Genomic DNA, 23473 nt, shown 5'->3' on the forward strand with positions numbered 1-23473 from the left:
CTGCTCCCAAAGAGTTATAAAACTGTGCATACACTTTAGCCCAGCAATACAACTACTAGGTTTGCATCTCAAAGAGATAAAGGGGGAAAGGACCTATTTGTACAAAAATATTTACAGCAGCAAAGAATTGGACATTGAGGGGACATTCATCAATTGGGGAATGGCTGAACAAGTTGTAGCATTTGACTGTGATGAAATACTATTATGCTATAAGAAATGATGATCAGGATGATTTCAGAAAAATCTGGGAAGTGAGGAGAACCAAGGGACCATTGTATATAATAACAGTAATATTGTAATGATGATCAACTGTGAAAGACTTAGCTACTCCGATCAGTACAGTGATCCAAGATGGTTCCAAAAGGATCCATGATGAAAACTTCTATCTACGTCCAAAAGAGAACTGATGAAATCTTCAATGCAGACTGAAGTACTTTTTTCACTTTATTTTCCTTGGTATTTTTTTTGGTGTATGTCCTATTGCAACATGGCTAATATGGAATTATGTTTTGATATGATATTCCTTGCCTTCTCAATAGGAGAGTAGCAGGAGGGAGGGAATCTGGAACTCAAAAATTTTAAAATTAATATTAAAGAATTTTTCAATGTAATTGGGAAATATTTAATGAAATAAATAAAAATATATTTAAGGCTTTTAAAAATGTCTTTTGACTGGTTGCAATTTTATTCATGCCAGCAGACTCACTGGTCATGCTGGGGAAGTCAGAATACACCTCTCTACCCATTATCATATCTAGGCAATCTCTCTACTGCCATGGCTCAATCCAAATTTGTCATATAATCATAATATTCTGGTAGCTGTTATCTACCAATCCCTAAAAGATTTTCCTTCCTTAATGAATTGAATGTCTGGATCCCCCTTACTCCTGCCATCTTACTAGGGAACTCCAAAATACACAGATTGCTGTTGACGGTTAGGCATGCTTAGTTGTATCTGACTCTTAATGATGCCTTTTGGGTTTTTCTTGACACAGATACTAGAGTCGTTTGCCATTTCCTTTTCTAGCTCATTTTACAAATGAGGAAACTGAAGTAAATAGGGTTCCGTGACTTGCCCAGGGTCACACAGCTAGTATCTAAGACTGGATTTGAACACAGGAAGATAAGTCTTCCTGACTCCAGATCTGACATTCTATCTACTTGTACCACCCAGATGTTTCCTAACTTTCTAGTAGATATCATTTATGATTACTATTACTATGGCATCTTCTTGCACTCACTAGCCCTGACTCTCTCCTGTTTATCCTGCATCCCAAGTCACCCTTTCCAGTCCTGATTGCACTTCAATCCATTACCCTCTCATTCTACTCATTTCCCAAGAGCTACTTTTCCACTCCACCTCAGCTACACAGAGAGAAAGGCATATTCTTGGCTTTGCAATCACCGACAAGTGATTAATATCTAATATCTAATTAATATCTAATTCCATAATCATGAAATCCAAAACTCCCTTATTTGCTCATAATCTTTTATCATTCCACGTTTCCCTACTCCTTATAACCCTCAACCCTGCTCTTCATCCTTACTGTGACCTCCAATCCCTCCATGCCTCAGTTGTTTCTCAGACCATTACTCCTGCATTAGTTCCACTTTCTTCCCTTCCCTATCCTCACACCGAGTAAGTCATTTCAACTACGTACTATCCCTTAGACTCAAGTCTTTTGGTCCCTTCGCCTAGTGCCAATCAGGCTTTGCCAAAACCCAAATTTGGATTATTCCACAAATATACTGCCTTCATTCAGGCAACTTAAAATGACTGGAAAAAACCAAGATCCATGTTGACTATTTCCAGTACAAATTTATGTTATGTAATCTCACCTGGGTCCTCACTGAAGCAAGATAATCCTTTCACACTTCCCTAACTGACTGGCTGTCTCACTCACCTCAGAAATTTCACCAAAAGTCCTCAGGCTTCACACTTCACCAAAAAACATTGAGGCCATGCACCAAGAGGTCTGTTTTCCCTTCTCCTCATCTTACACCACTCAGATATGCTTCCTCCACTGTCTCCTCCTTTACCCCTGTCTCACATGCAAAGGGAACCCTTCTCTTTGCCAAGGCAAGCCCCTGTAATGTACCCTTTGTCTTGCTTCATCTCCTCTCTTCCGACAGACTGTTCTCTTTAGCATCCTCAGTCCCTCATTAATCTTTAACCTGCTGCTTCCCTGCTACCTACAAAGATGCAAACATGCTCTTATCTTCTATCTATGCCTTCATTCTTAAAACAGCAAAAAACCCTTACTTGATCCAATCATTCTTACTAGCTATCATTCTATATCTTTCCTCCCCTTCTTGGGTAAATTCCTTGAGAAAACAATCTAAATACATTATCTTCATTTCCTCTCCTCTCATTTGATTCTAAAGTCTCTGTAATCAGCCTACCAGCTTCACTATTTAACATAAATTGTTTTCTCCAAAGTTAGCAATGATCTCTTACCTGCCAAATCTAATGGCCTTTCTCTTAATGAGGTCTTTCTGGATGGCTCTGCAGCCTTTGACTCTGTCAATCACTTTCTTCCCCTGGATATTTTCACTTTACTAGCTTTTCATGACAGTGATCTCATAGCTTTTCTCTAATGTGTCTATACACTCCTTGTCAATCTCCTTTGCTGTGTCCAGGTCAGACCCATTAACCACAGAGGGCCCCCAAGGATCTGTCCTCTTCTCCCTCTATACTATCTTGATGGGTGATCTCATCTGTTCCCATCGGTTAAACAACCATTGAGCCCATTTCTATTTAGAGCACTTCCAGACCTATATATCCAGCCTTAACCTCTCGCAAGCTCTGGTCTCACATCATCAACTGCCTCATAGACATCTTAAACTGGATGTCATACAGGCTTCTCAAAACTCATCAAGTCCAAAAAGGAGTTCATTAACTTTCCCCTAAAACATTTCTACCACCAAAATTCCCCTATTACTGTCAATCAGGTTTATAACCTCAATGTCATCCTCAACACCTCATTTACACTCACTCCAAATATCTAATCTGTTGTCAAGTCTTGTTGCTACCTTTATGACACCTCTTATATACATCCCTTTCTGTTACCCACACAACTACCTGCCTGGCGCAGGCCCTCATAACGTTATACCTGAACTACTACAACCTTCTGCACTATCTCCCTGTCTCAAGTTTTTACCCACTGCAGTCCATCCTCTAGTTGGTTGCCCAAGTGATCTTCCTAAAGTCTAAGCATGTCAACTCAATAAACTGTAGTGACTTCCCCTGCTTCCCTCCCTCCCTTCCTTTCTTTCTTTTCTGCTCTTCTCATGCCTTGTTCTCCTTCACATACTTAACAGTTTTGCTACATTTTCCCCACTTTATTAAAGTGCCTCCCTAAAAGACACTGATAACAAGCCTTTGGATTGACGGAGTCAATAGCAGCAGCAGTTGCTTCCAGAGCTCTCAACCCACAGAAAGTAAGGGGTTTGAACAACTAGTCAGAAAGATATTACAGGTCCTTTTGCTAGCAGTAGGTGCATCACCTAGACTCAGATCTAGTAGTAAACACATCTCTCTTGAAAGAACTGAAAGCTTACAGACCCCCAGAACTAGCTCTGAAACAACTGCACAAAAGACCTGAAGCTTGAGACTGTGCCCCCTCCACCCTAGGAGCAGAGCACAAGTTTAATATAAACTAAAAGTCAAAAAGTAGGTCAGAAATGTGAGCAAATAAAAAAAGGTCTTGACCATAGAAAGCTACCATGGTGACAGAGACGATCAAAAGTCAAAACTGCTACATCCAAAGCCACAAAGAAGAATGTGAATTGGTTTCAGACCCAAAAAGAATTCCTGGAAAACTCAAAGAAGATTTGAAAAATCAGAGACGTAAAGGAAAAATTTGGGGGGAAAATGACAGTGATGTAAGAAAATCATGGAAAAAAGAGTCAACAGTTAAGTATAGAAGGCACAAAAATATACTGAAGAAAACAACACCTCAAAAAACAAAATAGGTCAAATGGTAACTAGAAAAAAGAACTTAGATCTCATCTTTCAAAAAAATTATCAAAGAAAACTAACCTAATCTTCTAGAACTAAAAGGTAAAATAGAAACTGAAAGAACCTACTGATCACCCAGACTTCCAGGAATGTTATAGCCACCTTCCAAAGCTTCAGGTCAAGGAGAAAATATTGTAAGCAGACAGAAACTACTAAGTCTGTATCACAAAAAGATAAAAAAAAACAAGGAGGACAAGGACCTATATGTACAAAAATATTTATAGTAGCTTTTAGTGGGAGCAAAGAATTGGAAATTGAGGGGATGCCCATCAATTAGGGAATGACCAACCAAGCTGTGGTATATGATTGTGATGGAATACTATTGTGCTGTAAGAAAAGATGAGCAGGGGGAGCCAAGATGGTGGAGTAGAAAGACACACATACACATAGCTCTGAACCCACAACCCATAGAACATCTGTAAAAAGGAACCCACGGCGAGTTCTGGAGCAGCAGAGGCCACAGAACAGTGGAGCGAAGGAGATTTCTGTTCCAGAGGGACCTGCAAACCTCTCGCAAAAGGTCCTTCATGCCGCGGACTGGGCGCCGCGGACTGGGCGCCGTGGACTGGGAGCCGAGCACAGCCCTGCCGCGGCCACGGCACCGAGAGGAGCAGATCCGAGCGGGCTTCAGGGACGGAATCTCCAGCGGCCGCATGGGTCCCTCCACCCACAGGTGACGGGGGTCAGTGAGAGGGTCTCTTTGGCAGGTCGAGAGGGGAGTGGGGTGCCCCCATAACTCAGGCCCCCTCAGGAGGCAACAGCGGAGGCGGGAGCAGACCGGGGCTCCCCAAGAAGGCAGGAGCTCGGATCCATTGTTGAAGGTCTGTGCACAAAACCCCTGAGGGAACTGAGCCCGTGAGGCGGCCCTGCCCTGACCTGAGCACCTGAACTTAATCTCACACTGAATAGCAGCCCTGCCCCAACCCGGGCAGCTGAACTTGATCTCACACTGAATAGCAGCCCTGTCCCCACCCCAAGCCCTGAGGCTGGGAAGCAGCATTTGAATCTCAGACCCCAAGTGCTGGTTGGGAGGATCAGGAGGCGAACTGGGTGTGAAGAGAATATTCAGAAGTCAAGTCACTGGCTGGGAAAATGCCCAGAAAAGGGAAAAAAGCCAAGACTATAGAGGGTTACTTTCTTGGTGAACAGGTTTCTCCTCCCCTCCTTTCTGATGAAGAAGAGCGGTGCTCACCATCAGAGAAAGACACAGAAGTCAGGACTTCTGGATCCCAGCCCACTAAATGGGATCAGACCTGGGAAAAGCTCAAAAAGAACTCAGAAAATTTTGAGAATTATGTTAGAGAGGTGGAGGAAAACTGGGAAGAGCAATAAAAGACTTGCAAGCAAAGTATGAACAGCAGGTCAGCACCCTGCTAAAGGAGACCCAAAAAAATGCTGAAGAAAATAACACCCTGAAAAATAGGTTAACTCAATTGGCAAAGGAGGTTCAAGAAGCCAATGAGGAGAAGAATGCTTTCAAAAGCAGAATTAGCCAAATGGAAAAGGAGATTCAAAAGCTCACTGAAGAAAATAGTTCTTTCAAAATTAGAATGGAACAGAAGGAGGCTAATGACTTTATGAGAAACCAAGAAATCACAAAACAAAACCAAAAGAATGAAAAAATGGAAGAGAATGTGAAATATCTCATTGGAAAAACAACTGACCTGGAAAATAGATCCAGGAGAGACAATTTAAAAATTATCGGACTACCTGAAAGCCAGGATCAAAAAAAGAGCCTAGACATCATCTTTCATGAAATTATCAAGGAAAACTGCCCTAATATTCTAGAACCAGAGGGCAAAATAAATATTGAAAGAATCCACCGATCACCACTTGAAAAAGATCCAAAAAGAGAAACTCCTAGGAATATTGTGGCCAAATTCCAGAGTTCCCAGGTCAAGGAGAAAATATTGCAAGCAGCTAGAAAGAAACAATTCAAGTACTGTGGAAATACAATCAGGATAACACAAGATCTAACAGCTTCTACATTAAGGGATCAAAAGGCATGGAATAGGATATTCCAGAAGTCAAAGGAACTAGGACTAAAACCAAGAATCACCTACCCAGCAAAACTGAGTATAATACTTCAGGGGAAAAAATGGTCTTTCAATGAAATAGAGGACTTTCAAGCATTCTTGATGAAAAGACCAGAGCTGAAAAGAAAATTTGACTTTCAAACACAAGAATGAAGAGAAGCATGAAAAGGTCAACAGCAAAGAGAAGTCATAAGGGACTTACTAAAGTTGAATTGTTTACATTCATACATGGAAAGACAATATTTGTAACTCTTGAAACTTTTCAGTATCTGGGTACTGGGTGGGATTACACACACTCTCATGCACACATGCACACACACATAGAGACAGAATGCACAGAGTGAATTGAAGAGGATGGGATCATATCTTAAAAAAATGAAATCAAGCAGTGAGAGAGAAAGATATTGGGAGGAGAAAGGGAGAAATGGAATGGGGCAAATTGTCTCTCATAAAAGAGGCAAGCAAAAGCCTTATTAGTGGAGGGATAAAGAGGGGAGGTGAGAGAAAAACATGAAGTTTACTCTCATCACACTCCACTAAAGGAAGGAATAAAATGCACACTCATTTTGGTATGAAAACCTATCTTACAATACAGGAAAGTGGGGGATAAGGGGATAAGCAGGATGGGGGGGATGATGGAAGGGAGGGCATGGGGAGGAGGGAGCAATTTGAGGTCGACACTCAGGGGAGGGACAGGATCAAAAGAGAATAGAAGTAATGGGGGACAGGATAGGATGGAGGGAAATATAGTTAGTCTTATACAACACAACTATTATGGAAGTCATTTGCAAAACTACACAGATTTGGCCTATATTGAATTGCTTGCCTTCCAAAGGGAAGGGGTGGGGAGGGAGGGAGGTAAAGAAGTTGGAACTCAAAGTGTTAGGAACAACTGTCCAGTACTGTTCTTGCCACTAGGAAATAAGAAATACAGGTGAAGGGGTATAGAAAGTTATTTGGCCCTACAGGACAAAAGAGAAGATGGAGACAAGGGCAGAGAGGGATGATAGATGAGAGAGAAGATTGGTCATAGGGGCAATTAGAATGCTTGGTGTTTGGGGGGGGAGGGGACAGAAGGGGAGAAAATTCGGAACCCAAAATTTTGTCTAAATGAATGTTAAAAGTTAAATAAAAAAAAAAGTTATTAAAAAAAAGAAAAGAAAAGATGAGCAGGACACCCTCAGAAAAACCTGCAATGACTTACATTAACTGATGCAAACCAGGAGAACCAGTAATACTGGGCAATGACGAGCCGATGACTTAGATATTCTCAGCAATACAATGATCCAAGACAATTCCTAAGGGTTTATAATGAAAAATGCTATCCCTCTCCAGAGAAAAGAACTGGAGTCTGAATGTATATCAAAGCATACTTTTTTTAAATTTTATTTTTCTTGAGTTTTTTGGGGCCTCTGTTGTCCAGATTCCTCATTTTCCAGATGAGAAATGAATAAGAATGGTTAATGACCTGCCCAAGGTTGTATATGAAATAAACCGCTGTCAGGATTCCAACCCAGATCCTTCCCCCTACCCATCTAGCTTCAGAGCACATCTCTCCTATTAGTTTCAAGTAGTACCTCCAGTAGCTAGGTAGCACAGCAGATAAAGCATTGGGCCTGGAATCAGAAGACTCATCTTCCTGAGTTCAAATACAGCATTAGACACTTATTAACTCTGTGACCCTGGGCAAGTCACTTAACCCTGTTTGCCTCAGTTTCCTCATCTATAAAATGAGCTGGAGAAGAAAATGGTGAACCACTCCAGAATCTCTACCAAGAAAGCCTCAGATGGGATCACAAAGAATCAGACTCAAGTGAACAAGGACAAAAGTACTGACTTAGTTCTAACAGCAGGGACCACAGTCACACATGACACTTTTTAAAAAATAAAACTTCCCACCAAAATCCCATTCTATTCGTCTTTAAATTTTATTATTTAAGTCCATTCAACTTCAAATCATAGAGTTGCAGAGAGATTGGTGGAGATGTGTAACTGAGAGAAAATGGGAAAAAAGTCTGCAGCCATTGCTATTTGCATAAGAGAAGGGCTTATGGGTAGGGAGGAAAGCATCTTTCTTGCTACAGTTCTACTCAGCTCCTTTTCCATTTGAGGAAGCAGAGTCCTGGGCATGTTCTAATGACCAAGAACTAAAATGCATTTCTGACCCTAAGTTAGAAGACAGTTGAACTGAGAGACTCAGAGGAGACCTCAGTAGAGGCCAATGGAGCACAGAAGAGTCAAACAAAATTCTGCCTCTTCTAGTACAGCCTGGACAAAGGGATGAGTTCCAGCTCTACTGCTTGAGAACTGGAGACAAGATTTCACAGTTATTGGTTGAGAATGTTGGCTAAGGAGAGACATGGCCCTCCTTCAGGGAAATTTATTAATGAAGTTGTTGGGGGGACAGATTGTTCTGAGGATATTACCTCAGTTGAGAACCAAAGCTAAGATAGAAGAGGAAGTTGAAAAAGCAGATCAAAGTTACTGCCTTCCTTTCAGCAAGACAAAAGAGTAGTAGCCCACCCCAAAGAGGAGAGGTTTATTAAAGTGTACTTCCCCATCCCCCACCCTCATTGATGGTGTAGGCAAAGAGAACAGCTGGGGCATAGACATGACTCCCACCAGGGAGCACCTGAGACACAACACCTGGCAGGTAGCCATGGAGAGTAACTCTTGGCAGGGGGGAGATTGAGCAGAAAGCAACACAAAGAGATCAGTAGAAGATAATGGCAGCCTTGCAGTACCAGAAGCATGAGTTACCCTCCCCATGCGCCATGCATATTGTCCTGGTCACACATATTTCCCACGTATATTCCCCTTCTTGACTGTACCCTGGGCACATCTGTCCCTTTATGTGGATGTCCCACATAGGATGCCTATGAAGGTCTGCTCTTCTCAGTGAGAATGTTTACATTTGTGGGAGAGTGAGTACAAAGTTGATGGTGGGGGAGAAAGAAATGTTCTGTTGTTACTGTAATTATATTCCTATTTAATTAAATCTAGTTAACTGGTAAAAGTGAACTATCAGTAGGGACTAAGAAGTTATAGTTTGGATGAGATTCTAGCCACAAAGTACCTAGAACAAGGGTCAGAAACTTACAGCCTTGAGACCACATGTGGCCCTCTAGGTCCTCAAGTGAGGCCCTTTGACTGAATAACCTAAAGGGTCATTCATGGGACCTCAAGGCCACAGATTCCCCACCCCTGACCTAGAACCTGTTTGAGCTAAAGGGAGGCCCATGAGTGACAGATCCCTAGGTATTAAAGATTATTACAGTCAGAAGGGCAGGTAGATGGTACAGTGGATAGAACATTGGCTTTGGAATCAGGAAGACCCATCTTCCTGAGTTCAGATCTGGGCTCAGACATTTATTAGATATGTGACTCTGCACAAGTCACTTAACCTTATTTGCCTCCATTTCTTCATCTGCAAAATGAGCCAGAGAAGGAAATGGCAAGTCAGCCTAGAATCTTTCACAATGTCAGATAATGACTGAAAAACTACTGAACAGAACTGAAAACAGCTTTAGAGAACATTCATCCAAACCTCTCACTGTATAGGTGATGAAGTCAAGGCACAAAATGAGTTACTCAATGTTACTTAACTGAGTTTCAAAGAGGGAACTAGAAACCAGGTCTCCTGCCTCCTCTCCTAATCTTGTGCTCTCACTCCTTCAGGGTAGATAAAACTGATCTACAAAATAGGTACTGACCATTCCGTATTACGGCAGACAATAAAAGCATGAATGATAATGACGTGGTCACCTACAAAAGTGAAGTTCTGAGCAAAGTATAGACAAACCTGTCCCTAAAGACCAGAAACGAAATAAAGCAATAACTTCTGAAATAATCTCCTTACTGCATTGGGACAAATCTACATGAAAAGCCCTGGGAACAAGAGGTGTGGCAAAACTAGTCGGAGGCCTTCATCCAGCTGACCTTGGAGACAAGAAGAACAGATTTAAACATAAAGAAAGCATGCATATTACTATTCAATACGTCTAGGAAATAGAAGGAGGGAAGCCAAATAGTAATCAGTGTAAAACTGAGGGGCAAATCCCAGCTTTGCAATTCTGAAGCAACTTTACCAAGGTTGACTGGAAAATAGCACTTCTGAATGGAGATGAAAACCAGCCCTGCCTCTACCAATCCTTCTGCTGACATTTGTGCAGCAAGCATGGGAAACATTCCCAGCTGACTTCCAAAGGGTGAGAACCAGAAAAACAACATTGTTTTCCAGAACACAAGACTGAAAGCTGTTTCTCCACCATTAGAAGAAACTTAGAGTTCTTTTTGATCATGCTGACAACTCTCTAGGGATTAATCTACTGGCACCATCTCCTGCAGTTTGGTCCTACTGTGAGATTTCACAAATGCAGTCATGGATCATTTTTTTTCTTAACTCTTGAAGATCTATTCTATAGGACCACAACTGCTCTGGACAAAACACATGCTCAATAGGTTCCATCTCTTGCATTTTACTAACTCTAACATGTCAACAGCAGTTGGAGCTCTCCACAGCCAACAACATTGAGCACTGGGCAGAGAATTACAACAAACTTAATAGGTCTAAGACCAACTTTATCATCTTGCTTCCCAAATCTACAATGGCTCCTGATATCATTATTTCTGTCAATCATATCATCACCTTTCCCTAAGTCTTCAAAACCATAGTGCTAACATTGATTCTACTACTCATACTTAATCAGTTGCAAGTCTTGTTGATTTTACCTCCATAACTGTAAGCTCTCTTGACTGCATCTTCCTTTTCTCTGCTATCACTACCATAACTCCCACAGGTCCTCAGCATCACCACCTGTACTAACAGAATAATCTCATAAAAGCTCTTCCTGCCAGAGTTGTAACAATAATCATGGTGCCAGGGGCAAGCAGCACCAAACATGCCCTCAAATCAACTTTATGATTCATAATGTGAAAACAGTACAAGAAATGATTTAGACAACTGCGTGGAGAAGGAAGGGGAATTAGAGGTTCAGAGAAATGTTTTATTAACAGTGCATACCGTCTTACAGCTTCCTGTTTCAATTAACTATCCTTGCAACCTAGATGCTAAACTCAGTTGTTTCTACAATGACGAATGAGTATATGCACTGACAATACTTAATGTAAATTTTCAAAATGTTCTCTTTTATATTCATTCTTTTAATTTTTTGATAAAACTTGTTAAGCTGTTCTTAAGGAAAAGATGCAGGGGGCAAAATGATAGATGAGTTAGATGGATTCAGAACTGTATGACTGGATAGACTCAAAGAATAAGTCATTGATGCATTTCTACCATCTTGGAAGTCTCTTTAATGGTAATTTAAATGGGAAGAGCTTTCACATTCATTAACCGACCCATGTGACCTGCTTGGGTCCTATGGAAACCTGAGTCACATGAGTCTGAATCATATCGAGCTTGCGGTGGGAGGAGTTTGCAGAATAGATGGAACAGAAAGAGGCAGAGCTAGAGCAGAACTGAGAGGAAATTGATCAGAGTCTAGTCAGAGCTAGGAAGGATGCAGGCTGCTGGCTAGGGTGAGTGAGAGAGCTTGTTTGCAATTTTGTTTAAGAGAGCCTGCTTGCCATTTGTTTAATGGAGCTGGTTTGTGGGAAGCCTAGAAGGGGGAAGCCTTGGGGATGGTGTTGTCCTCTGCATTATTATTGTGTATAGATTTTTGTGACCATGATAGATTTGGCTTTCTGGTGTCTGAATAAAAGTTTTGGTTCTGTCTCTTTTATGGAGAGTCTGTGGTATTTCTCGATTTAGAATTGCCCTGGGATATTCATGGCCACCATAGGCAGTGTGAATATCACATTGGCACTACAGTATCTAGTACAGTCCCCAGGGATCTGGGCTTCACCTTTTGCATTTCAACGTTTTTATTAATGAGTCAGATAAACATATAAATAGTATGTTATCAAATGGGTAGATGACCAGGGTGGGACAAATGCCTAGCACGCTGAATAACTGTTTAATAAAATCAATAAAAAATCAATAAAAACTATCTAATTCTGTTGAATAAGCATTTACATTTTATAGCAATACATAAGCTCTTCAAGGGTAGAGATCAAATTTTATCTTTGAGTTTCCCATATATGCACATGTTGATACATCTAAACATATATACTACATATACATCCAATTTGACATTTGGACAGTTTGATGTTGTCTTAGAACAGTGCTTTACCTATGCTAGGCTTTGGGATTTTTTGTTGCTATTTAAGGAATGACCATGCATATAAATGTACACACACACACACACACACACACACACACACACACACACACACACACACACAATTTTAAAAATGAAAAAAAAATTCTAAAGCTTACAGTTTCACAGTTCAAGCATCGAGTTTCATTGGTCAGCGTTCCCTGAAAGATTTCATGTACCCAGGTGAGTTCTGGTTTATTGTTCTCCACAGGTTCATTCATGTTACCATTTTTTAACTTCCCATTTTGTTTTTCCTGCTTTTTCTCCTCCTGCAGGATGTCTGCAATAGTGTTTAGCAAATAATTTAAAAATTCATGGGCATCCTGCTGCATGTAGTTGTCAAAGAGATCTGGAAAAAAAAGAAATTCACTATATTGCTCTCCATTTTTCAGGGAAGAAAATGAACATTTAAAATTAAGTACCATGCTTAAACATTTATTTTAAAAGATGAACAAGTACAGAATATTAAGACACTTATCTGTGTTATGCAGCTAAACTTTAAGAAAAATTTTTAGCCATTACAATTTTATTTTCTAAGGTCTAAGCTCTCCATAGAGCTGCATTTGAATGATAAGGAAAACTTCCAGGGTATAATATAATTTTTGCTTTATATGAATATTTCTTTAAAGTTCTGTTTCCTGATAAAATAAAGTTTGAATATTATACAACACAGACTCATAAACTAAGCACTGAAAAAGACCACTCACCCCTTCATTTTAAAGGTGAGGAAATTTAGGTAGAGAGATGAGGTGACTTTCTCAGAATCACAAAACTAGTTAGTGTCTGTGCCAGGATTTAAATCTGGGGCTTCCTGACTCCATGTCCAGGAACCTATCCACTATCCTACTGCCTGAAGAAAAAAAGGGAAGCATCTATTATGTTATTATGGGTTATTCAGCCTACTGTGAGTCAACTACAGTGAATTAAGGTCCAAAGCTAAAGGATATTGATACAGGACATAGAAAGAAATGAAAATGTCTCATGTGTGGGAGGATTCTCTGGCTCTCATCAACACTTAATTTAAATCTCCTTTTCTACATTCTCTCCCCGCCTCCAGCCTCTCCTCCTTCTACTCCAGCCTCTACTCAGCTGTCAAAGAGATCATCCCTGAAGTGCAGGTCTGAGCATGTCATCCTCCTCTTCAAAAAGCCCCAGTGGCAACCTTTCACCTCCAGGATCAAATATAAAATTCTGCATTTGGCTTTTAAAGCCCTTCATAACATGTTCCCCTTTCCAGTCTTCTCACAACTTTGTCTACAATCACACTCTCCAATGTAGTGACACTGGCTTCCTTGTTATTCCTCAAACAGGACCCTCCATGTCCTAACTCCAGGCATTTTCACTGCCCATCCCTCATACCTGGGATTCTCTCCCTCCAGGCTTCCTTCAAGTCTCAGCTCAAATCTGAGTTCTATGGCATTTTGGTCTAGGATTACATCATTGTGTCCATTACATACACTGCTATCTTTCCTGCTTACTTCACTTTGCTATTACCATTTCATCCATCCAAGTCTTCCCAAGTTTCTTGGGAATTCTTCCCAAGTTTCTTGGAATTTTCATATTTGTCATTTTATGACAGTAAGTTAACAAGCATTTAGTAATTAAGTGTGCTAATGTGGGTCTGTTAAGTAAGGGTGAGAAAGGAAAAAAGAGATGAGTATTTGGGGAAGGGCAAAGGATTTGGCGGGGGTCACAGGATTTGTTGGACTCGGGGAGGTGATGGGGAGGTGATAAGCAGAGAAAATGGGAAAAGACTTTCTAACTATGGTACTAATGTCTGATTACTGGATACCATAAAAATGAAGAGTGAAACAAGACTGTGCAAATCACTTGGGACTAATCTATTTTTGACAGAAACATGTAACTAGTTCCTAAAGTTGAGGGCAGATTCCTAGAACCAAAGCAAAGTGGTTACACTCTGAAGCATATAAGGCTGACCCTGGCATATACACAACCAACATTACATTTCAGGCATGCCTCATCATGTAGTTAAGTGTGTTCAACATTGTTTCAATCAGCCAGCACCTATTAAGCAACCACTACATGTGACAGGCACTCTGGTAGGCTCTGGGGAAACACATCTAAAATTAAATAATCCAAGAAGTTTACACTGTATTGTGGGAGACAACTTGTATGATAAAAACCATAGACAGAAAATATATAAACTACAAGCTTAAGTAAGGAAGGATAAGAGTAATAGGAGCTGGGGTGGAGGGGAAGGATTTAAATCTGGGGCTTCCTCACTCCATGTCCAGGAACCTATCCACTATCCTACTGCCTGAAGAAAAAAAAGGAAGCATCTATTATATTATTATGGGTTAGTCAGCCTACTGTGAGTCAACTGCAGTGAATTAAGGTCCAAAGCTAAAGGATATTGATACAGGACATAGAAAGAAATGAAAATGTCTCATGTGTGGGAGGATTCTCTGGCTCTCATCAACACTTAATTTAAATCTCCCTTTCTACATTCTCTCCCCACCTCCAGCCTCTCCTCCTTCTAGTCCAGCCTCTACTCAGCTGTCAAAGAGATCATCCCTGAAGTGCAGGTCTGATCATGTCATCCTCCTCTTCAAAAAGCCCCAGTGGCAACCTTTCACCTCCAGGATCAAATATAAAGGCAGTAGAAGGCAGTGCTCAAGATAGGTCCTGAAGGAAGAGAGGGAGCCTGAGTCAGAGCTGATGAGGACTGCAGCTCAATCATGGGGAAAGACAGCCAGTATAAGGACATGGAAATGGGAGGTGGAATGCCATTCATTCAAGGAGAGCAGAGATTGAAAAATGGGAAAGGGGTAATTGTATAATGAAGTTGGAAAGAAGAACTGGGGCCAGGAAAGGCTTTAAAAGTCAAACACAGGGGTTTATACATAGTCCCAGAGGCAACACTAGAGTTGATTGAGTAGGGAAGCAACACGGTTAGGTTGATATTTAAGGAAAATCACTTTGGCAACAATGTGACGGGCGGAATGAAGGGAGACGAGCAAGGGAGACCAATTTAGATACAATTGTCAGAAGTATGTTTGTAAATGTTTAACAACTGCCTCTCCAAAAATTTCGAGTTTTAAGCTTAACTAGCATTATTATTATTTTCTGCATCACTTTCTTAAGTCAAGCAATAAAACAATAAATCAAGCTCTGATTTGTAGCATTTGTCAATTTCCAACGTGTAAATGCTTGCAGTGAAAATTTAATGATCAGCTCTTACACACAGGTACATTTCTGGCTTCTGTACACCCCTGATTCTCAATGGTCTAAACAAGGTTCATATAAGATCCAGATAAGGTTTCATATACAATCTTCTTTTTTGTATGCAGATGCATGTGTATATATGTGGGTACACACATATACATATATACACATATATATGGAAATGCATATGTATGTGGAAATTTTAAGTTCATTATAAAATATGATGTTTTCAAAAATTCTAGGTGAGAGGTGATGAGGAACTGAATGAAAGTGTGTGAGTAGAGAAGAGACACGTAAAAGATTTGGAAATGAAATGGTAATGGTCTAGTAATATCGGATGAGGAAGAATGAAGAATTAAGGATTAAATCAAGATTATGAACCACGGAGGCTAGAAAAATGATGGCATCTTTAACAAAAAATAAGGCACTGTGAAAGGGGAATGGGGATGGTGATGGAAAGATAAATTCTATTTTGGACACGTTGCATTGGAAATGTCTACAGGACATTCAGTTTGAAATGTCTAATAGGAAACTGGTGATAAAAAGCTAAATCATCATTCATACTTATAACCAACCTTCACTATAAAGGAATGAGACTCTGCCATATTGTCATTTAAGTTACTGTCCATTTTTAATATTTTTCCCAATGGTCCACAGGGTCTTACTGCTTCCTCTAAGGTCAGTGAGCTTTTGCGAAACTGAATAATAACTGAGGACAAGGTATGCCTGAATACAGATCAAACAACTGCTTTACTAAAAAATTTTATCTTATTCTCCAAATAGTTTTTCAGTAGCTCTTCTCTTTCAAGGAAAAAATTAAACCAGAGTAAGAAACCAGGGCAGTAGCAAATCAACTGAGCACGCAACACAGTGTTTCACATTGATATCCTTCAACTGGATCAGACAATCTAATTAAAAAGAACTGTTTTTTAAAAGCACTACTTAGTATGAGATAATATTCATTTACTGTAATTACTTATGACAAGTGTACAAGATAGTATAATTTTGTTTAAATAATGAATCAAAGTGTTTCTTTCTATTGGTGTTCTATTTAGAAGGATGCTTGGGGCAAGTATCTCTCTTACCCAACCCTAGATATGATCCTATAAGATTTTTTTTTGGTGGGGGGTGGCTTGGAGGGGGCAGGGGAGGCTGAATCCAAACAAGAATCACAGAATTTTTAGAGTAGAAAGGGCTCTCTGCAGCCATCAAGTCTAACCTATAATGAAAAAGAATCTCCGTGACATTAACCCACCCTCTACTTCAAGACCTCCAACGAAGGGAAATCCTCCACCTCCTAAAGCAGGCCACTACACTCGGAGATTGCTTTAAGTGTTAGAAGTTTCTTCTTTCCTCTCCAAGCTCCACTCTGTACATACACTTCCATGCCCATCTTAAAGTTCCCTCAAACCCTGGAATCCTCACACTGGAAGTACCAAGCTCTACCCCTCAGCCTGCTCTCTTAATCTAACCAGATGGCTTCTCCATGGATGGCACTCAGGCCAGCCAACACCTCATTACAGCCTGGGTTGCACTCCTTATATCCTCTACAAAGCACCTGTGCCACATCCCTTTACCCCACCCCAACATACCTTTCCAGCTCCCTTTTAGTCCTTCTGTTTTCTCCCATTACAATATAAGTTCCTTGAAAGCAGGAACTATCTCTATTTCTGATTGTATTTGTATTCCCAGTGTTTAGCGCAGTGCCTGGCACGTGGTAAATGCTAATAAATGCTTGTTGACTGACTGATTTTCATCAAACCCTAAAACTGCTTCCTGACATCTTCTGGCATCAGTGGGCATTGCCTGCTTCTTCTCACTCAGACCAAACAGAACATACTGAATCCCCAAGAGATCATCCTAAAACTGAGGTGCTTAGCCTATTTTTGTACCACAGCCCCTTTTCACAGTCTGGTGAAGCAAATGGACCCCTTTTCAGAAAAACCTTTTTAAATGTGCAAAACTAACTACAAAGCAAATCAATGTTATTGAAATAAAGCTATAGATATATTCCAAAAAAAAGTGCCTGCTAAAATGAGATTATAATTTTTGCCCTGATATGGGAACCATTCCTCCAATAAAAACCTATTTTGAAGCCTCTTTGATATAAAGAGATGTACCTCACTCCTCAAAGGCTATGTCAGTGGAAAATAAGTTCTAAAAGATGAGTCCATCAAGCTAAGATGGCCTTTGAATATAGGCCCAATAATGACTTTGTGTACAGTTAGAAAGATCTATTCCTAGGTGGGCCAAAGGCCAATGTTTTCTTTTGTTTTGTTTGTGGGAAGGAGGAAAAGCGTGGCATAGCTCTTGGGAAAAAAACTAGTAAGTTGATTTTTTTTTTTAAATATATAATAAGAATTACATTCTCCATTGGTAGAGGGAATGCCACCAACCACAAAATGGCAGACCCTTGAAAAAACCTTGAGATTGAAGTAATTTGATCCACTCAGTCCCATCACTAACTTTTCTCTCTTTATGGGGAAGTAGGCAAGACCAGTCATGCTTTAAAGAAGGCATTGCTTTATACTCACCATTCTCCTTTCTTAACCTTGAAATGAACTTCTTTGGTGGAATCACACCAACTTTTTTCTTCTGAGTAGCAATGCTGTGAAAAAGGTCTGCAAGGCAAGTCAACAAATTTTCCTTCTTTTTTTGCTGGGCCTTGTATGCCAAGACATTTTCTCGAAAGGGCCGACAGAAGTACAATGCTTGCAGCACTGAGTTACAGTAGCATGTGTTCCCGAACTGCCAAAGGAAAAGCAGAATATCATGAATCATTTCCCAAAGAGATCTGACTTCTAGAAGACTTTTGCCTCTGGAGGCTTTAATACTCAATCACCTTTCAGGTATGACAATCTGCATCAGCCTACTTGTACTAGAAACACAGTACAATATTTTTATGTGTCAATTAAGTCAGTTATGGATCAGTGTAAATAGAAGAAAAATACAAATATCCCCAATGATGGTCTTTGGACCTTTCCTTTGAGTACAACAGGTCACATGCTAAATACTTCAGAATTCTCTGACAGTTGTAATATCCTAAGGTGACAATTAGCATTACTCTCTGATGGAAAAACTGGTTGAGTCTTGTTAGCTAGGATGATAGGCCAAATCTAACAGATGAAATTTGACAATGACAAGCTGAAATCTGATAAGGACAAATGTTTAAATCCTATACTTGTGCTTAGGACATTGCAGGAAGGAAAGACCTTTTACATACACATTAAAAAGATGTATGTATATTGGCCAACAGTCAAGTCAATATAAGTATGAAACGGTGGACTTAAAATGGCAATGCTTTCTTTGGTGGCGTAAATAGCAGGACAGGTTCTAGAAAAAGGTATCTCAGTAACAATCTCTGCTCTGGCCAGACCACATTTAAAGAAAAATTACCAACAGGTGCAGGGTAACGAGATGGCTAATCAGGATAATTAATTTGAAACCATTACCAGATAAGGAAATACTAAAGAAACCAGAGATGTTTAACTTAGAGAAGATAATACTTGGGGTGGGGGGGGGGAGAGGGGACATGATAGCTGTCTTCAAACATTTCAAAGACTACCATATGGAAGGGGTATTAGACAATCTCTATAATCACAGAGAGTGAGATTAAGATCAATGAGTGGGAGTTACAGAGGAGGTAGAGTTGAAATTTCTAAATGTTACAGCTGTCCAAAAATCAAAAAGGGTGTTCTAAGCTCTCTCAGAGGAGTCATTTCAGCAGAAGCTGAATGTCACTCACTTGTGAGGGGAAGAGGCTCTTGGAGATGTGGAGAGATCCAGGCGACATTGACCTTTTGAGGTCCCTAGCCACCATCAGAAAAATAGAGTCCGTGAAAACAAAATAGAACACAAAAAGGAGATTTAAACAAAATTTAACAAATGCTTTTCTAGACTTTATCTTTACAAATGAACTAATCATTGTAGGAGGGGGGAGAATCTAGCTTTGGTACAATACCATAATAGACATGATCAAGCCCAGAAAGATCGTTCAAATGCTCTTGTCTCATAGTTGCCTCTACCATTAAAAGTCAGCACCTGCTCTGCATCTCATAATATTAGAGGACTGCCTGCAACACCAAGAAATTAAGTGTCTTGCCCAAGGTCACACAGCCAATGTATGTCAGAGGTTGGATTCTAACCAAAGTCTTCCTGAAAACAAGTTCTCTTTCTACTATGCCACACTACAACTCAATAAAATCACTGCATCCCCTGTTGTGACAGAATAGAAAATGGAGGCTGAGAAGAAAAGGGACTTTCCCAAGGTTGCAGTTAGAAAGAGGCCAAATGGGGACTCAATTCAAGTTCTCTGACTCTAGATCCAGTAGCCTATCATCTTTAAAATACTAAATAATTTATCCCAATTCTCCCTTTAGCTTGTGGCTTATGTTTAGCCCAACAGGAAGACAGATATTCTCTCTAACTTATTAGTAATATCAGCCCACAAACACCTCAATCCCTATCCTCCTGTTTCTTACTAGCCTCTTATTATTACACCTATGATGAGGGCCTGAGGTGAGAATCCAACACTACTTCACTGAAACCTGACCCTTATTCAAAAGACAGTGCCTGGGAGAAGGGCTTCGATGGAGAAAGTTTCTGGAATATGCTTTCCTTCTCTGTATTTGAAATGGTCTTGCCAGGTTTAATAGTGTGTGTATATAAAAAGAGAGAGATGGGGGGAAATGGAAAAGATGGAGGGAGAAAGAGGAAATGGAGAGGGGACAAAAGAGAAGTGATGGGAAAGAGAAAAGAAGAGGGAAAAGGAGAGGGTGGAGGGGATAAAAAGAGAATAAGAAACAGAGGGAGAGAGACAGAGGGGAGAGAAAGGAAGGGAATGAATTCTTTTAAGAAACTAGATGGAGCTGTGATATATCACATTAGCTTTGAGTATGGAAAAATTAACAAGTCTATGGGGAAAGAAAATAAGCATCAATTTCCATAATTGTTTCTTCTTCCATTCGATGACCTATATTTTCATTCCTCCCCACATACCATTAATACATTTGTCTTTGTAAAGGAAAAACACCCACTGAGTTTGTAATGGTCTTCACAGACAAATCTAAGCTAAGAACTAGTCCACAAGCGTCCAAGACATTATATTTAAATAAAATGCTCATATTTCACTCACATTAATGCTTCTGTTCCAACCAATAAACATCACTTCTAGTTCTATAACCTTCCTTCTCTCCTCATCAGCCTCTCACCCCTAGAAAGAGGGCCCAAAGTGGAAGGCACACACTTTGTCACACAGGGAAAGGGGCTGGATTCAGAGGGCTTCTGGGTTTCAGCTTCCACACTGGAAATGATACATTAGCCCACAGCCACATCATCAGAGTGCTACAAGAGCAGCTGAACATGAGAGCCAGGTGTTTCTGAGAGAGTGCTTACGCTCTGTTATGTCCTCCACCCAGAGAGGCAGATCAGGAAGGGAAACTGAAGGGGACATGGGTTGTTTTACCTGATCACTTGGCTGTAGCCAGCTGGTCAGGAAACCAGAGCCTGGTAGATCTTGTTATACACAAGGTTTTGCTCTGGGGCAGTTCAAAGAGGATATTAGTAGAGCAGAAGTGAAATGAGACCAGGAGTTTGCACAGAATATCTAGTCTTGCTTACCCCTACCAGGAGCTGGAATGCCACCTGTGTTACTCCATTTAGGTTAGGAAATCCCAGGACCCAGTTCAAATGTCACTTTCTCTGTAAAATCTGACCTAATTATCCCATTATCTCTCCAGAGCTACAAGTGATTATTTGTTTCCTTGTACTTTGCATAATAACTTGGTTGTATTTGTTTTATAAAATTATCTTTTTCTATTTGATATTATATTTATCCCTGTATGTGTGCTTACCCTCAGTAGTCTTACAATCTAGAAAGAAAAATGTTTTATTTAATCTGTTTCTCCCTTAGTATCTTGCATAATGCTTGCATAATGCTTTACATAAAAGTTGGTATTTAATAAAAATTTGTGGAATTTGAATTTTATGCAAAGAATTCAGTATTATCCTAAGATTTGTCCATGATTTTGGAAAAAGGTGAGTTTGCCTACATAGATTTATCTGGAATGGCCATCAAAATAAATGTAACTTCATCACTGAACTGTGTAACTGATCCTCAATCATTGAAAGCAGTGTAGGGGGGAAATCCCATAAGGACAGCTCTGGGAACACAGGAGCAACTAGCCCAGATATAGGAGCTAATGCCTATTTCAAGGCATCTAAAATTGCCTTAAAATAATGGATTGAAGTTATCCTTCTTACACCTCCAACTTCCCATTTTCTACATTCTACATTTTCTATAACTACTATTGAAAATCAAGCAATGAAAACAATGGATTTCATGTAGGAGGATAGAGTAGGGCATTTAATGAAAACAATACTTACATTGACCAATCCAAAGTAGTGTTCATTGATTGGAAACTGCTCTGGACCAATGTCTTTTTCCAGAGCAGAGGCATTGGTGCCCTGGAAAAAGAAAAGTGATATGTTCAGTTTAATATGAAATAGAAAAAAATGAAAAAAATAAAACTTGGAAAAAGTCAGCTCCCAAAAGAAACATTTCCTTTGGTCAGAGACATACAGTCTAGTGTGTAGAAAAAGAGGACACCAAAATGAATTCCAAATAGTAGGAGCTGGCCAGTCCAACAAGGTAGAGAAATAATGGACAGGCCCAGTATTATCTCCATATCATTGTCTCTCATACTGGTTGATAAGGGATAAAAAATAAAGAGTATCCCTCACATACAACTGCCCTTCTTTAGTCTTGGCAATATGCTTCTCTTCTCCTTAAACCTCTTCTCATCTTTCACTATGTCCTAAAAGAACTCTAGGAAAGAGGAGGTATGAAACCAATAAAATGGAAAAATCATGACCACACAATTTCTCTGGAATAAAATGCTAGATTTATATTGGCGTGAAAGTCTATTATCCAGAATGGAATATGGGCTATACCACCAATTTCAACTTTTATTAAAAAAAAACTCTCACCAAAAAAACCCAACCCAAGTTCATTTTCCTCATTTGATCCTCAAAACAATCAGGCTATTGTTATCCCCATCTTACAGTTGAGACAGAGATTAATTGACTTGCCCAAGTTCACAGAGCGAATACATTTCTGAGGTTGGATTTGAGCTTGGATATTCTGGATTCTAGGCCCTGGGCTCTATTCAGTTTGCCACCCCACTGAATCAAATAGTGTAATATTTGTAAAAGCATTTAGCACAGTTTTTGGAACATAACAAGAACTTAATAAATGCTTCTCCTGGAGGCAGAGCCAAGATGGCAGAGTAGAAGCAGGAACCTCCTACAGCTCTCCCCGTTAAAAAAACCTGTAAAAAATTACTCTAAACAAATTCTAGAGCAGCAGAAGCCACAAAGTGACAGAGTGCAGCAAATTTCCAGCCCAAGACAATCTGGAAGGTTGACAGGAAGGGTCTATTGCACCAGGATGGGTCTATCACACCAGGATGGGATCATGGGTGGCTGCTGTGGATTCCAGACTTCTCAACCCACATGCTCTAAAGACAGCTTCCAAGGTCAGTAGGAAGGGTCTGTCACCTGGCTGAGAGGTAAGCTTGTTCCAACCCCAGCCCCAGGGCAGCTGCAGCCACTGATGAAATGAAGGCTGCTTTTGAAGCCCTTTACTAAACAAAGTCCAAAAGTCAAGTAATTGGCTGGGGAAATGAGCAAACAGGGGAAAAGAAACAGACTACAGATTCTTACTTTCTCTGTGAAGAGGTATTTTCTTATATCATTGGTGATGAGGAAGATCAAAACATACAGCCAAGAAGAAAACAACAAAGCCAAAGCTCCTGCATGCAAAATATGAATTGGTCTCAGGCCATGGAAGAGCTCAAAAAGGATTTGGAAAATCAAGTAAGAGAAGTAGAGGAAAAATTGGGAAGAGAAATGAGAGTGATACAAGAAAACCATGAAAAATAAATCAACAGCTGGCTAAAGGAAACCCTCCATAATGCTAAAGAAATCCTTTAAAATGAGACTAACCAAAATGA

At 40.1% G+C, this 23473-nt stretch overlaps 1 protein-coding gene across 6 annotated transcripts in view; it reads right to left on the reverse strand.

The window, feature by feature from the left end:
- Positions 1–23473, reverse strand: part of USP46 (ubiquitin specific peptidase 46) — a 67348-nt gene that overhangs the window by 18865 nt on the left and 25010 nt on the right. For 3 of the 6 annotated variants that reach the window (XM_072620764.1, XM_072620763.1, XM_072620765.1), the window contains 4 exons: positions 21846–21926; positions 19207–19270; positions 17996–18209; positions 12395–12624 (listed from right to left, as the gene is read on the reverse strand). In XM_072620764.1, the coding sequence (XP_072476865.1) occupies positions 12395–12624; positions 17996–18209; positions 19207–19270; positions 21846–21919 (582 nt within the window). In that variant the 5' untranslated portion in view covers positions 21920–21926. The remainder of the gene's footprint in view (positions 1–12394; positions 12625–17995; positions 18210–19206; positions 19271–21845; positions 21927–23473) is intronic. The other 3 variants (XM_072620766.1, XM_072620767.1, XM_072620768.1) reach the window with 1 other exon arrangement.

The sequence above is a fragment of the Notamacropus eugenii genome, chromosome 6 (genome assembly GCF_028372415.1).
Source record: "Notamacropus eugenii isolate mMacEug1 chromosome 6, mMacEug1.pri_v2, whole genome shotgun sequence".
Classification (NCBI taxonomy): Eukaryota; Metazoa; Chordata; class Mammalia; order Diprotodontia; family Macropodidae; genus Notamacropus; species Notamacropus eugenii.